We start from the raw sequence: 13,651 nt of genomic DNA, 5'->3' as shown, positions 1-13,651 counted from the left end.
CTAAAAATGTAAAATAAATTGGTGTCTTTTGGTGTTTAATTTGCTCATACAACCTGCTGTTGAAAACCTTTTATTTTATTTTTGTTAACAATATGAGGTAATAACTAATTTATACATGACACACACACACACACACAGGCTCATGAACATTAATCCTTGATAAATAACTACTTAAAATTAAACTTTTCTGTTTCTGGGTACGGATACATGAAGCCTGTTGAAGATTTTGAAATTTTAGGCTATAGTAAGTAGTATATAAAGCAATTGTGATACAAACTTATTTGATAACTGAATAATGGCTAGACATTTTTCATTACAGGTTATCTGAATTGAATATCAAACAAATTTGTATAAAACCTAATAGTCCTACACACACACAAAAAGGGCATTCTCCTTAAAGTTGAAAAGCGGGGGATTGTCACCTTTCAACACTATATTCAGTCATGGGAAATCAAAAAATAGAGACTCTGAATTTAAAGTTGCCCTCCTGCTCACTGATGTAAAATACAAGAATATTGAAAAAATAACAAGATTTAAATGTATTAACTATTAGTTCTTAGTTTTGTTTAAATGTGACAAATGAAAGGGGCTTTACAATTGGAATAAACAATGAATAAATATTGATTTTATATTCAACACATTACTCAAAAACATAAAAATAAAATATTGAATCAACTGTGAAGCATTTCTGTGTCATTTAGTTACACTTTAGTCTACTTTCCTTATACTTTATGTTAAACAGTGAGATGAGGTGGTGGGGATGACATAACAGATATTGTTTTCTGATGCTATTAAAGTTTTGTTTACCTCTGCAATTCCATAGGGAACAGCAGTTAAATGCATATATTGTGAATCAGTTGAAAAACATACAAAATGTTGTTCATCTATATTTTAAATTAATCAATTATGAAGGGTACATCTCAATCCTACATTTTCAAAAATGACTTTTCACTTTAACACTAGAGGGTTGGATTTGTTCCACAGGGAAGGAAACCACTGAAAACTAGTTTCTGTTTGCATAGTTTTAAACACGGCATTTTAAAGTCTGACCTATCACTAAGATTAATTCCGTCTAAAAATGATAGCTATTAAACATAATGCAATATAAAGTATATTTGTAATGTTATAATTGCAAAGACTATTGTTTGGCAAAAGTTCTGATCCCATTCTCATTTCAAAGAATGAATTTTTGAGCCACTCAGACCACAAAGGATTAATAAAACATATGCATTAGTTTAAAGCAGTTCAGGGCTTCCTTAGCCGTTGCTTCCTAGTTGTGGTTTTTGTGGAAAGGATTAAAATATGTATGTGCTCATAATGTTAACTGATTTATGTGCATTGCCAAAGTGAATAGTCATGGGGTCTATGTCAGCAGTGATTCCCTAAAGTGCAAAAAACCACATCTATTAGTGCTGAGTTAAAAACAAAAATGAACAGTCGGCTACAATATATATATATTGTTTTAACTGAGGTTGATTATGCTGAAACTGACCTCACGTCATGTAACAAAACAGAACTCTTAATGGCGTATTGATCCTGACATGTATTCAACATACTGAAAATATTTGAAAATGTACTTTTCTTTTTTTATACACATTATGTATACACAAAGAATAAACAGTTTTTCAAACATCTAAAAGCTTTGCTGAAATTGATAAATGAATGGCATGTGTTTGCAAGGAAACATAAATCTGAAATCAATAGATGTGCTATTAATATGCTTGGTAAATGTCATATGTTTGGGAAAGGACTTTCTTCAAATGAAATGTTCCAATATAATGTTTCAATTGTATTCAGCATCAGAAAACACTCAAGGAACATAGAACAATAAAGCAACATTCAATAACAAAAAAAAGCTCTGAAAGGCTTATTCTCTTTCTTTTTCTTTTTTTTTTTACAGATCCCCTGTTACAGAATGAATATAACAATTATTACATAATTATGCTGGTTACGAAACCGAGTGTAAAATTACTGGTTTGCTAATATAATGATAGTATTTTATGATATACTTAAGTTCTTTAAGATTTTCTTTTTAAAATTTGGTTTGACAAAAATAAAAATAAAAGATATATATTAAGCAAAGGTTTGTCGTAATTACCACAAATATTGCTTTAACTCATAACTGCAGGCGCCTGCTGACTATTTTTTGAAATATATATTTTTTCAATTTGAGTTTTGTCGCCCTGACGTTTGAATCTACCCGGTTGCCGTAGGTCAAGCTCTGTTCACTCCGTAAAGTCATGGCTGCTCTTCACGGAAGCCACATCAACCTGCCAAAATAAAGTAACACCACAAGTCCGACACGATATGTTCAGCCATTCATGATGGAATATAATATGGACACTAATTATTCCCATACTACAATATACAATGTACACCACAGCATGATATCTTAACTATTTGTAGCACTTGGAAGGTTAAATCGCCTAGCTACTGTTTCGGTTTCGTTTTGTTTTGAAGGTTAAAGTACTTGAGTTCCGGTCGTAGTTGTAGCACGTTGGTTTCCCTTCCGTCTTAACTTCAAGAGGTTTTTCACGTTTCAGACTGTTAAAAACAGTTCTCTGTTGATGCTGGAGAGTTAAAGGTGAGTTTAATGTTCCGTTACATGATATGCATATATATGAGGGATGTGACTTTAAGGATGCACTACGCCTGCTGACAGCACAGTCCCATGCTATAATGTGGCTGCTTTACTTTGGCCAAAACATGCATGTCAGAGCACAACACTGAATAAAACAAAATGAAGGTATCTTCTGGTTAAAAAGATGTCGAGTCACCCTCTACCGTAGATTCATGGTTTAGTTCAAAGAGGCAATCTGACAAACGTTAACGGTGACATGTCCTTTAACCTGGATGTTTGTAATACAACTTTTGAAATGTAATTAGTAGGAAATATTTTGCCTGTGAGTGAGTGTGTCTTACAGTTGTTTATAAACAGTGTTGTCCATAGAAATGAATACTTCCTTTAGAGTATTTTAATCATGGTACTCATAAGGGGACGTAATCATGACTTGTATCATGACTATACTGGACGTTTTCTATTAAACAATATATTTATGACAGTTATGTTTGGTACAGGTCTATAAGATATATTCACCCTCTTTGAAAAGACATGAAAGATAAATGATAAAATATAATAATAATAATACTAAAATGCAGTGTTTGGCCGACTTGGCACCTTTATTTTCTCATTGCTTTCTTTCTTTTGAAATCAGGCCTATGTCATTTTAGTCGGGCCGAGTGATGGCTGCCTATGTGCTGAGTCGCCGGGTGCCCAGGCTACGCTACCTCACAGCCGTGAGAAAGGACTTTACCCAGGCTCAGCATGTGCCTGTCAAACAAGAGGATGAGATGGATGATCATGGGGGGAAGAAAGAAGTATTGCAACACCAGGAAGCCTCTCCCCTAGGAGGATACAGGCTGTATTACAACCCCTCCTCATATCATCCCTCTGTGTGGAACCCTGCAACCTCCCGGGGCCAAACAGATACTGATGAGGACGAACAGTGTCTCTCCACTTTTGCACCTTCCTTCTGGCAACAGAGCAATCACTACAGCGTGAGTTGTTCGCGGCATCTCTCCAGCTCAAAAAACACACTTCTTGACTTAGCTTTCAACAAAGGCCCTGAAGCTGAGAGGCCATCATTTTCACCATACTACAGAAAACATACACCTCCAGATGTTAAAGTAGATACACGTGCCTTCCACAAATGTCGGACAGGGTATGCCTCCATGACCCTTGACCTCACCCAGCGTCCTCGTCCAATGGAATGGGAAGAGGCCATTCCACTGTTCCAAAAAGTGACTGTTTTAAAAGGCAGCATGAAACCGTCTGATGTGTGTCAGTTTCTTGCCGAGCTCAGCCGCTTGCACCCGGACAAGATGACATTGGTGAAGAGTGACATGCGCTTTATCATGCTCCTACGCTACTCTGTGGAACACCTTCGCCTCTTCACTCAACTGCAGCTGCTGGAGGTGCTGCAGTCGTTTGTGTGGCTGGACATGCCCTCTGCCCACTCTGTACTCGGGCTGTATGAGGACGAGCTGAGCCGCCGGGCCAACCAGATGAGCTTACACCAGTTGCTGTTAGCTGCTGACTTGTGGCGCTGTATTGGGCGGAAGGTCCCCCAGTTCTTAAAGCACCTCTATGAATCGGTCCGCCTGCATCAGGGACAGATGGGTGTCCCTGAGCTGGTGCATTTGTTGTATATAATGGGAGAGGGTAGGCAGTGCCCGAAAGACTTGATCCACCCTGTAGAGCAGCTTCTCATGCGTCACTTACAGCAACTTTACCCTGAGGAAGTTGGTGCTGTGTGCTTGGGGCTGTTTAAATCCCAGACTTCCATATCTGAGGGGGCAGTGACTCGTATTATTGATAAGGCACACTCTTTTGTGGAGGAGATGAGCGACTTTGCCATGGTGAATGTGCTGAAATTCCTGCGTTTCAGCTACCTGTATCACAGGGCGTGGCTGCAGGCCATGTCACGGGAAGTTCCTCGACGGGCCCACGGGATGGGTGTCAAGGGGCTAATGCATGTGGCACTGGCCTGTTCAGCGCTGCATTACCACAATGATGACATCCTCGTGGCAATTGCTGAGAGAGTTCCCTCGCTGGTGCCACACTGCAGGAGCAAAGACTCATGCAAACTGCTGTGGGCCTTTGGCACGTTAGGGTTCCTCCCAGCCCAGAGCCCAAGCTTCTATCCGAGCCTTACAGAGGCCCTGAGAAGGAGGAAAGCTGAATTCCAACGATACCCAGAGCATCTGCTTACCGGTCTTCTAGGCCTGGCCTTTGTCTCTCAGTTTCCAGAGGACTTAATTGCATTAGCTTTGAGTCCTGATTTTGTCAACTTGGCACTGAAATCCGCGCAGCTGGAGCTGAAAAAAGACTTGTTCACTCTAGATGAAGCCGTGGCTCTGGAGTTACCTCAGTGGAGTGGCCCGCGGCTAAGCTGTGAACTAAGAGAGGAGGTGGTAGAAATGCTGTGGAAGTTTGCTCAATCAGACGTGTGCCTGAAACCAGAGGTTCGGGAGGCAGAATCTGCTCTGCAGGATCTGCTGGGAGGAGAGAAGTTTGTATCTAAGAGAATGATTCTCCCCCACACTCGCTCCATTGACTTGGAAGTACATCTAGACTCCACTGGACAGCCAATACCTCTGAACCCAGCATCCCACACAGCCGAGCTATCTCAAGATAACGGTTCATCCAAATATCCTTCTCATCAGGGTTGGGAAAGAATCAATGTAGGAGTAACAATAACTGAGGAACTTTTAACACAGCTAACCAGTACAAAAAAACCCACAGAACCTTTAACCCCTTCTCCTGCAGTCAGGCCCACATCTCTTCACAGAGTAGTGCCTGATGAAAATAGAAGACTGTTTGACAAAGAGCTAGACCTGACCAGTGACATTATAGAAACTCTTGCCAAACCCTCTAGCCAAGGCTCAGGACTCAAGGCTCAGGACTCCAAAGGCACAGTCAAACTCGCAATCCAAGTTTCCAGCAGAAACCACTATTGCTACAATTCACAGCACTTGTTGGGCCTTCATGCCATGAAGAGGAGGCAGTTGAAGTTAGCAGGCTACAGGGTTGTAGAGCTTAGCCATCAGGAGTGGTTCCCCATGCTGAGGAAAAGCAGGACTGAGAAGCTGGCATATCTGCACTGCAAAATCTACAGCAGTCTGCAATGATTCTCTGTTTGTTAGTGCAAAGCACAGAAAACTGCATCTTAATTAGATGAACAGCTTGTTTACCCCCCCCCCCCCCATTCTCCACTATATATGTTAAGTTAAAGAAACATTTCTTCAGGATTTTTGTCAAAATGTGCTACCTTTCAAGACTTTTTTTGTAAAAATAATGCTAATAAAAAAAACAAAACACATTCAACTTCTCATTGTCCTAGTCAAGGTTTGGGAATCATATCATTACATACGATTGATAGGTTTTATTTATTTTCAAAATTTCAATTTTAGTTTAGATTTGTTCATGCCTTCCAGGACTGTTGAAAAGTAAAGACAAAACAATGATTTTCATTATACTTAATCAAACTCACTCAATCATGATCGTATTCTCAGAGGTCGGGGCATCTTTATCAAATCTGTTTTCATGTTGCTGCTCGCGTTGCACGTCAAAGATCCATCTTGATTGTTTCAACTAATGTGAACTTTAAATACTTTTATGTTGTTTTTCTTTGTATTGTGGCTGCTCATGAACTGTGGGATTTGTTATGCAATTTGATTAAGTCTGGATTAAAATTGCAGTTTAATTCTGAGGGGGAGCCAAAATAATTCCTAGCAGAGTGAATGATCACAATGTCAGTAAAGCATCTGTGCCTAATGCCTCGTTCTAGACAAAGCTCAGACAGACTTCCTGCTCCAGTTGAGGTGAATAAGATTTGTTCCACACCGCACTTTTTGTTCATTTGTTTGTCTTCTAACAATGTGTCTGGCACAGGGTACTGGGGTGTTTTAATCATGTTCTATGTAGAATTGGCACCTATACTACTGAACTTAGTCATACATTTTGAACAGCTTTTCATTTAAGACTGATCTAACAATAGCTTCAATATAAAAAAAAATTGAGGGGGGGGTTCCGGCGGGCCTGTTTCAAAGCCTATTGGGAGCAGTAATTGATGACTTTGTCTGGCCTTCCTGCCTCACTAAAAGGCTCAAAATGTATTGCATGTTAAAGGCTTCCCACGAACAGAATGTGTTATTGACATGAAGTACACTCCACATTTCATTTTTGGGTGAAAAACATCATTTTTAATATGGCAGATCATACGAGACTTTAAACACTACCTTTGAAACCTTGCAACCGTCTGAGCATTTAAGTGACAGACTAGTTGCAGCCGCTGACTCTGGGAAATGAGTTCTTTCACACTGGGATACAATTAATGTTTCCATGTTTGTCTCCTCCAAGCCAAAATAAGATGACTTTGCTCTGGAGGTCATCCTTCCATCTCCAATTCCGCCACTGCGGCAGGATTAGGGAGTGTTTGTATTTTTATCTGTTGAGGAAAATGTCCTTTTTTCTTTGACACATTTCATATTGTTCTAACACCTTGTATAAACATTAAGCAGTGTAAAAAGATTAGAACAACAAAAGGGGGTGGTTGAACTGATCCATTCATAATCATTTTAAGAGCAGGCAGATTCATGGTTTTTTTTTTATAGATAATTTGTAATTTATCGTTTTTATATAGAGTTTTTATTTATTTATTATAACTTGTGGATGCAATGCAGTTCAACAGTTCAAGAACTGAGATGCATCCTATCAAAATTCATAAATCACAGGTAGAAAAACATAAAAATCATACTAATGAGCAATGTAAATATGTTTGTAGAACAAAGACATGCAAAAATAACCACTTTGGTCTCTGTCAGAAAAGCAAGACAAAATTACATTTTGTAGTTAATGGACATTGTTTTATTCCAAATGTATAACAATGAAGACAATTTTGAAAATAATTTGGTATGAGAAAGCTTTGTGTATGTCTTGCTGACTGTCATATCCTGGGTTGGAAACATCGCTAAGCAGGATATCCTTGTTACTCCCTCAAGGACAAGCTGGGATGAGACCTTGGTGTAAGGAAACACTGGAGAGAGCACACACAGGTGTGTTGTGTTCCCCTTAAAATGTTTCTCCTTTCCATCCCCTCCCCCCCTTTCCCTTTGTGACCCAGAAACCGATGTTAGTGCTTCCATCTTGCCAGCTGTCCCAGTGTAGGAGACGAACACAGCTTCAAGGTCTCTGACTAGGAGACATTGTCTTAAGGAAAGGCAAGAACATCCTGCAGGGAGTTTTTTTTTCTTAATGGCATGCCTAATGCCCAGACACAACTAGCATTCCTAAAAGCTGGATATCCAAACTGATCATCTGAATGTTCTGTCTCAGAGAAGTAACAATAGTGTAAAGGCTATTGAGTGGCCCATATCAGCCCCATGCACTTCATATCTCCATATTGATCCAGTAGAGTGGAGAGTAAAAGCCCAGGATTTGGAGCACTTTGTTTTATAACTGGCTATTGGACATACAATTTAAGTTAGGACCACTTCAGTAATGGACACAGACTTTTGATAATATCAGCAATTCCTAATTCTCTTCTGTCTCCTTCCCTCACTTCCTTGAAGTTACTTGCTGATGAGAGACAAGTGGCATAAAGGGAGGAAAAGGAAGAGAGCAGTGGGAAAGACAAATTTAATCAACACTAAATCTGCCAGCATGAGTGGGAGTGCTTGATGATCCCCTCAGGAGGAGCTGGAGGAGGCTGCTGGGAAAAAAGACTTTGTGGTTGCTCTGGTGCTCCTTGATCATGATGAGTGAGAGGAGAATGAATGGATAGAGAGATGTTACAATTTTTCCAGCAGAGGGCACTCTTAACTAAGGAAACAGCACATTATGTCTGACTGACGGTGATAAAATAGTCCCATGACTCCTTTATACTTTTTGTAGAATATTTGAATGCAACTCACATTGAAATACATGCAAGATGTGCATCGCTGTGTTCAGAAAACAGTCTTAACAAGCTTTGAATAAGCTATTAAAGGAACATTCAATATGCATTTTGTCAATATTAAATAATGTTGTCAACAGAGTAATTGATTTGCACACCAAGCAAATGAGACAGAAACGCATTCAAGCACAGTAAGTACTCTTTAACAAGTGAACAAGAGAAAAGTCAATAAATACCTCTGCTTTTCTTTTTGCGGATCTGCAAAAACTGTAAAAAGAGAATTCTCATTTGGGCCCTTTCAAGTCAGTGGCATCCCTGCAGCTACAAATTTCACACTTCTGAGTGTGCAGGAAGCATGCTTTTGAAGTTCAGATCATTCCGTTTCTCATTTAACACCATTCTCTTTGGATTCAAATGCAGCTCATTGGATAGCCAAATAAATCCCTTATCTATGGGATAAAAAAAAACCGTTACCTCTCACTGATGTTGTGTCAGCTCTGTTGTGTTTTCAGGTTGACGCTAACAAGGACAAACATGTTTAGGGAATAAGGACTGCACTAGTTCTATGAGAGTGTGGAGTAATGGGAATGATAATCGGCTTAGATTGGATCATTATTCTGTTGTTATATTCTATTCAGAGGAATCTACAAAGCAAGGTTCTAAACGCTCTCTTATTTGTTCATTACCCACTGATGAGAAGAAATTTAATGAGTTTTTAACTTGCTACAAACAAAAGTAACTAGAGAGTAATCATCAGGCTAAGACACGACCAGTATTTCACCCGTTAATGGAGGAAGCTCTGGTAGAGTGAATGCTCTCTCAGTAATCCCCCTCTTATTTGCATTTCAATTCTTTTGCTTTTCTCAGCCTGGAAACTAATCCGGCACAGTCTGCATGTAGCCTGAATTTGCATCAACAATTTGTAAGTTATCTCAACATAGAGACACTACTGTCTGTCTACTATAAACCCTTAACTTAGCTTATTGTATGAGACAGACAAATCCTCACATATTCTTTAAGCATTTATGCAACACCCCTACTCCTACTTGTCACAAGAAATCCACTTCACAGACTTAATCGAGTTCAAGAGCAAATGATTTTCCCTGGAGAGTGACAACAAATGAACCTCATTACAATTCTGAACGATGATGGCCCTAACTACTCCTGAATGTCTTTGTATCACCTTTCTTTCTGACCCTTTCTGTGGCATTCAATAATGTGTCTGGATCCTTGCCTTTAAGATTCCAAACACACACACACTCTGCTGAACCAACTGCTGCAGGGACGCGACTGATAGGGAGCGTTTGCATTCAGCGCTTGTCTTTGCTGCTATTGATAGACCTTTATTAACTTAACCAAGTTCAAGATGTGCTGCTTTGTTCCTCGATTATTAAGGGCTAAAACTTTTCACCTCAAGAACACAGTGGATTTGGCTGGATTTGGATGATTAGTGTTGTATTTTTGGCACCTTGAAAATAAGGAATGTCAAAGTCATGCACTATTTCACAAGCTGTTAGTCGCACATAGGAATTTATGATGTGACCATCTAACCAGGGGCACTGACATTCTATGAAAGCATTTGACTTGACATAGCAGTGGGATGCTGAAGATTTTCATGTGCAAAGGCATTTCTAGTGTTGGATTTGGTTAACTCATGCTATCCATATAAACATTTGGCCCTTGAAAGTTTGCACAAATGCCTGCAGCTGATGGAAACAAGGTTGAAGAGAGCAGTAACAATTGCAGACTAAGACCAAAATAATCAGCGGAAAGACACTGAAACACTCCATATAGCTGACGGGAGTGAGGTGATAATTATTTGTTGGTTTGCCACAAAGTTTCATTACATTTGAATAAAACTGGAAGCATTTATCCATATAATATATGGATAAATGCAGCTTTAAAGTATAACCGGTTAGAATCAAACATTAAGTCAGGTAAGTTGGGACAAATGATTAAATTCATATTGCTATTTATATGATTAATGCAACAAAAAATGACATAAAGCCTATAAGCAAAACACTCCATTAAGCACTTCCAGGTGTGGCTTTGAACACTTACCTGTAAAACAAAAGACACTCCCAAAGGATACAAATGCGAGAGCTTCAGATGAATAGACGGAGGAATTTATTCTTTACATGGGTTCACATATTCTCTTTCAATTATAAGCGCTTAAAAATTGCATGAGTCACTGCTTTGAAACTTGAGTCTGACACATATTAGGATTTGGGATACTTACTCTGCAGGATTGGTGACGTATGAAGAAGCTGCAAACGGACCGACGAGGATAAGCAATTTCTTGGCAAGGATCGATAACATGAGGACCTATTTAAACAGTATACTGTTTGACAATTTATAAATACTGTTGTATGCCCTGAGAAGGACCTGTTAGAGAGCTTGGTAAAATGATGTGAAGGTAATACAAAATTATGCAAGATGTCTAATCATAGATCAGTATCAACAAGATTCAATTTATATATAATTAAATTTACAGTTAATAAACTTTTCTGCCAGTTAGATGCCATGTTAACCATCATACTGTACGTTTCATTTCCATTTGAACTCTTGAGTTTTGTTGATTATTAAATACGATAGCACTACAATATCATTTTTTATTTTATTTTATTTAACCGGTTATTTAAAACATTCAAAGATTTACAAAAGTGCCTTGTGCTAGCACTCCATGATACTGACATTATTCAGATTGTTGAATAATCTTCAAATTTCAAATCAAATGTCAAGTCAATTTTATTTATTTAGCCCAATATCACAAAATGTTCACTTAAGTGGCTTTAAAATCTGTGCAACATATGACACCGTCTCTCCTTGCCTATGTCCATTTCTTGGTATATTCATAATAAATCTCCATTGATGACCATGTCCTGTGCTGAAATACTAAAGGCATATCTCAAAATACTCACAGCAGAAAATGGAATACTGAAAGACTTTTCTCATCATGTTCACATTTATCCTCCCCTTTTCCTGTCTTTGACAATAGAAGCTCATCAAGCAAACAAACATTTAGCTTCATGGTTAATAGCAATATGTTATGCTTTATTTTATGTTGGCAGTTGAAGTGGGACTTCAGGACATGGACTTCAGGACATTCTGTTAACAAATGTTGAAGTGTATTTATGTTATGTATGAGTGTAATTTTCAGTGCCATCATAAATAGAAGCAGACCAACCACAAAGAGGTGATGCAGGAATTGCAACATCAGAAACTGGAACAAGCATTCAACCATAATATCCTACAGGCTCTGACGTAAAACCAGTTTCTCTTTTCTAAGTAATCAGCTTCAGATTGTAGATCTCATATTTGTCTTTACTGTAAGATAGAATTGCAAAATACTGAATTAGCATTAGCAGAATGAGTCTCATGATATGAAGAGGTGCATTATCCTTTAATGGTGTTCCACAGAGTAATGCACAGCCTATCCCTGAGTCTGAATTAAATGTGTCCACATCCCTTGCTTTTAAGCGCACGGAAACCATCTTCTGCCTAATGGGAGTGCATATTTTAGTCTGTAATTAGACCCTAGTGACCCTGGCAGACATATTTAAAGTAATGTGTTAACTATTGCGTGACGATTAATTACATAATCTTGAAACACCCAGAGTTCAGGTAAACACAGCAACAGAGATGGCCTCACAGGCAGCACAGTGACAAATACACACACACACACACACACACACACACACATACGCATACACACACACACACACACACACTTCTGTCCTTAATACATTATGTCAACAAGAGGCATGCTGGGGACGACAGTTCATGAAAGAGCTGGAGACATTTAAAATCTTTCCAATGTTACAACATCCGTTTATAAATTATTGATGAATTTTACAGTACATTCACATTGCCTTGACATTGCATCAACACTGTGCTCTGCCACACATTATTGTACAACATTTCCATTTCATTTTCATGCAATAGGGGGAAAAAATAAGATTTTTTATTTCTGTGCTACAGTAGGTGACAAAGTGCTACTATCGGACTGAGAGGAACATTTTAAATGGGTGCTCAGCTACCAAAAGGTCAAAGTCCAAAGTAAATATAGACGGTCTACCAAAAGTCAAAGGACAGATGTCAGAGCACACAACAGAAACATAGTAAGCAAGCTTCACATACAAACGAGAGGTTGAAAGATTGGAGCTATTTTAAATTACCCAGTAAATTCCGGGAAGGAAACGGCAGTTCCAAAGCGGTTTTGTGTTACACAGACATATTATTTTACATTCCCATAAATAACAAACTAAAATCAATGTCATTCTGTGTCTTCCTCCCTTACTGTACTGCTTATGCACCGCTCTACGTCAGCACAGATTTCTACAGCTGTCAAAACCAACCACATATTTAATGGATTTGACTGTATGGCACCCCAAAGTGGTTGACCTCATTCCTGAGGATTGATGCATTATGGGACCTTCTGATCAGAAAGAGCTTTTAATAATTTCTGTCTTCATGGCTTATTGCTTATCAACGTATCCTGCTGCTGATTAGGCTTCGTTCCTGCTTTAATCCGGACAACTTAATTATACAGGAGATGTCAGACTCCCAAGGACGCTCTTATTCCGAGTGTGGTAAATCCAAGTGTGAATATTTGATGTTGCCATCCTCCTTTGCCATAGGAATTTAGTCTCCTGGGAGGAAGAGAAGGACATGTATGCAAGGTAAATGAGATTTAAATATACATGCATGATAAAATCTCATGTTCAAAGATTCATAATCTGAATTTAACCATACTGTATATACAGTCTAATGAAAAATGTATAAATGCATCTTACAGATAATGCACAGTGCATTTATGTTTTATTACACTGTCTGTGATATCTGTAAATAAACATGACTCCATAAACTAAATCTGCAGTCATCTCAGCAGGTGTTGCTGTACTAACAAGGGCTTAGGTTGATTAATGTAGTTAATATGCTTCTGTCCTGATAATACAATTGTATGAGACCGACAAGTAAAAGACAGTATAAGTTGCTATAGCAACAAACCTTTTCCCTGCTTAACTGTTTTCCTCTGAGTGGCTGTAGCTTTGATCTGGTTGCCTGTGGCTAGGTGAGGAGTTTAACTGTTATAACCAGTGGAAGAATCCTCCCGGTGGGTAAAAGAACCCATCAAGATCACAATCAACACTTTGATTAAAGAGGAGGAAATCTGGCGTAATCCGTTTGTACAA

The 13,651-nt window shown here is 38.7% G+C and overlaps 1 protein-coding gene across 1 annotated transcript; it reads left to right on the top strand.

Annotated features, from left to right (window-relative positions):
• Positions 1 to 2,494: 2,494 nt before the first annotated feature.
• LOC129104701 (FAST kinase domain-containing protein 5, mitochondrial) lies at positions 2,495 to 6,272 on the top strand. Its single transcript, XM_054615507.1, has 2 exons — positions 2,495 to 2,584; positions 3,216 to 6,272. Exon 2 carries the CDS (start codon positions 3,244 to 3,246, stop codon positions 5,689 to 5,691), a length of 2,448 nt encoding a protein of 815 aa, XP_054471482.1. The 5' UTR covers positions 2,495 to 2,584; positions 3,216 to 3,243; the 3' UTR covers positions 5,692 to 6,272.
• The last annotated feature ends 7,379 nt before the right edge of the window (positions 6,273 to 13,651 follow it).

The sequence above is a fragment of the Anoplopoma fimbria genome, chromosome 16 (genome assembly GCF_027596085.1).
Source record: "Anoplopoma fimbria isolate UVic2021 breed Golden Eagle Sablefish chromosome 16, Afim_UVic_2022, whole genome shotgun sequence".
Lineage (NCBI taxonomy): Eukaryota > Metazoa > Chordata > Actinopteri > Perciformes > Anoplopomatidae > Anoplopoma > Anoplopoma fimbria.
Note: the sequence above shows the minus strand (reverse complement) of the source record. Positions and strands in the feature narration are given on the sequence as shown.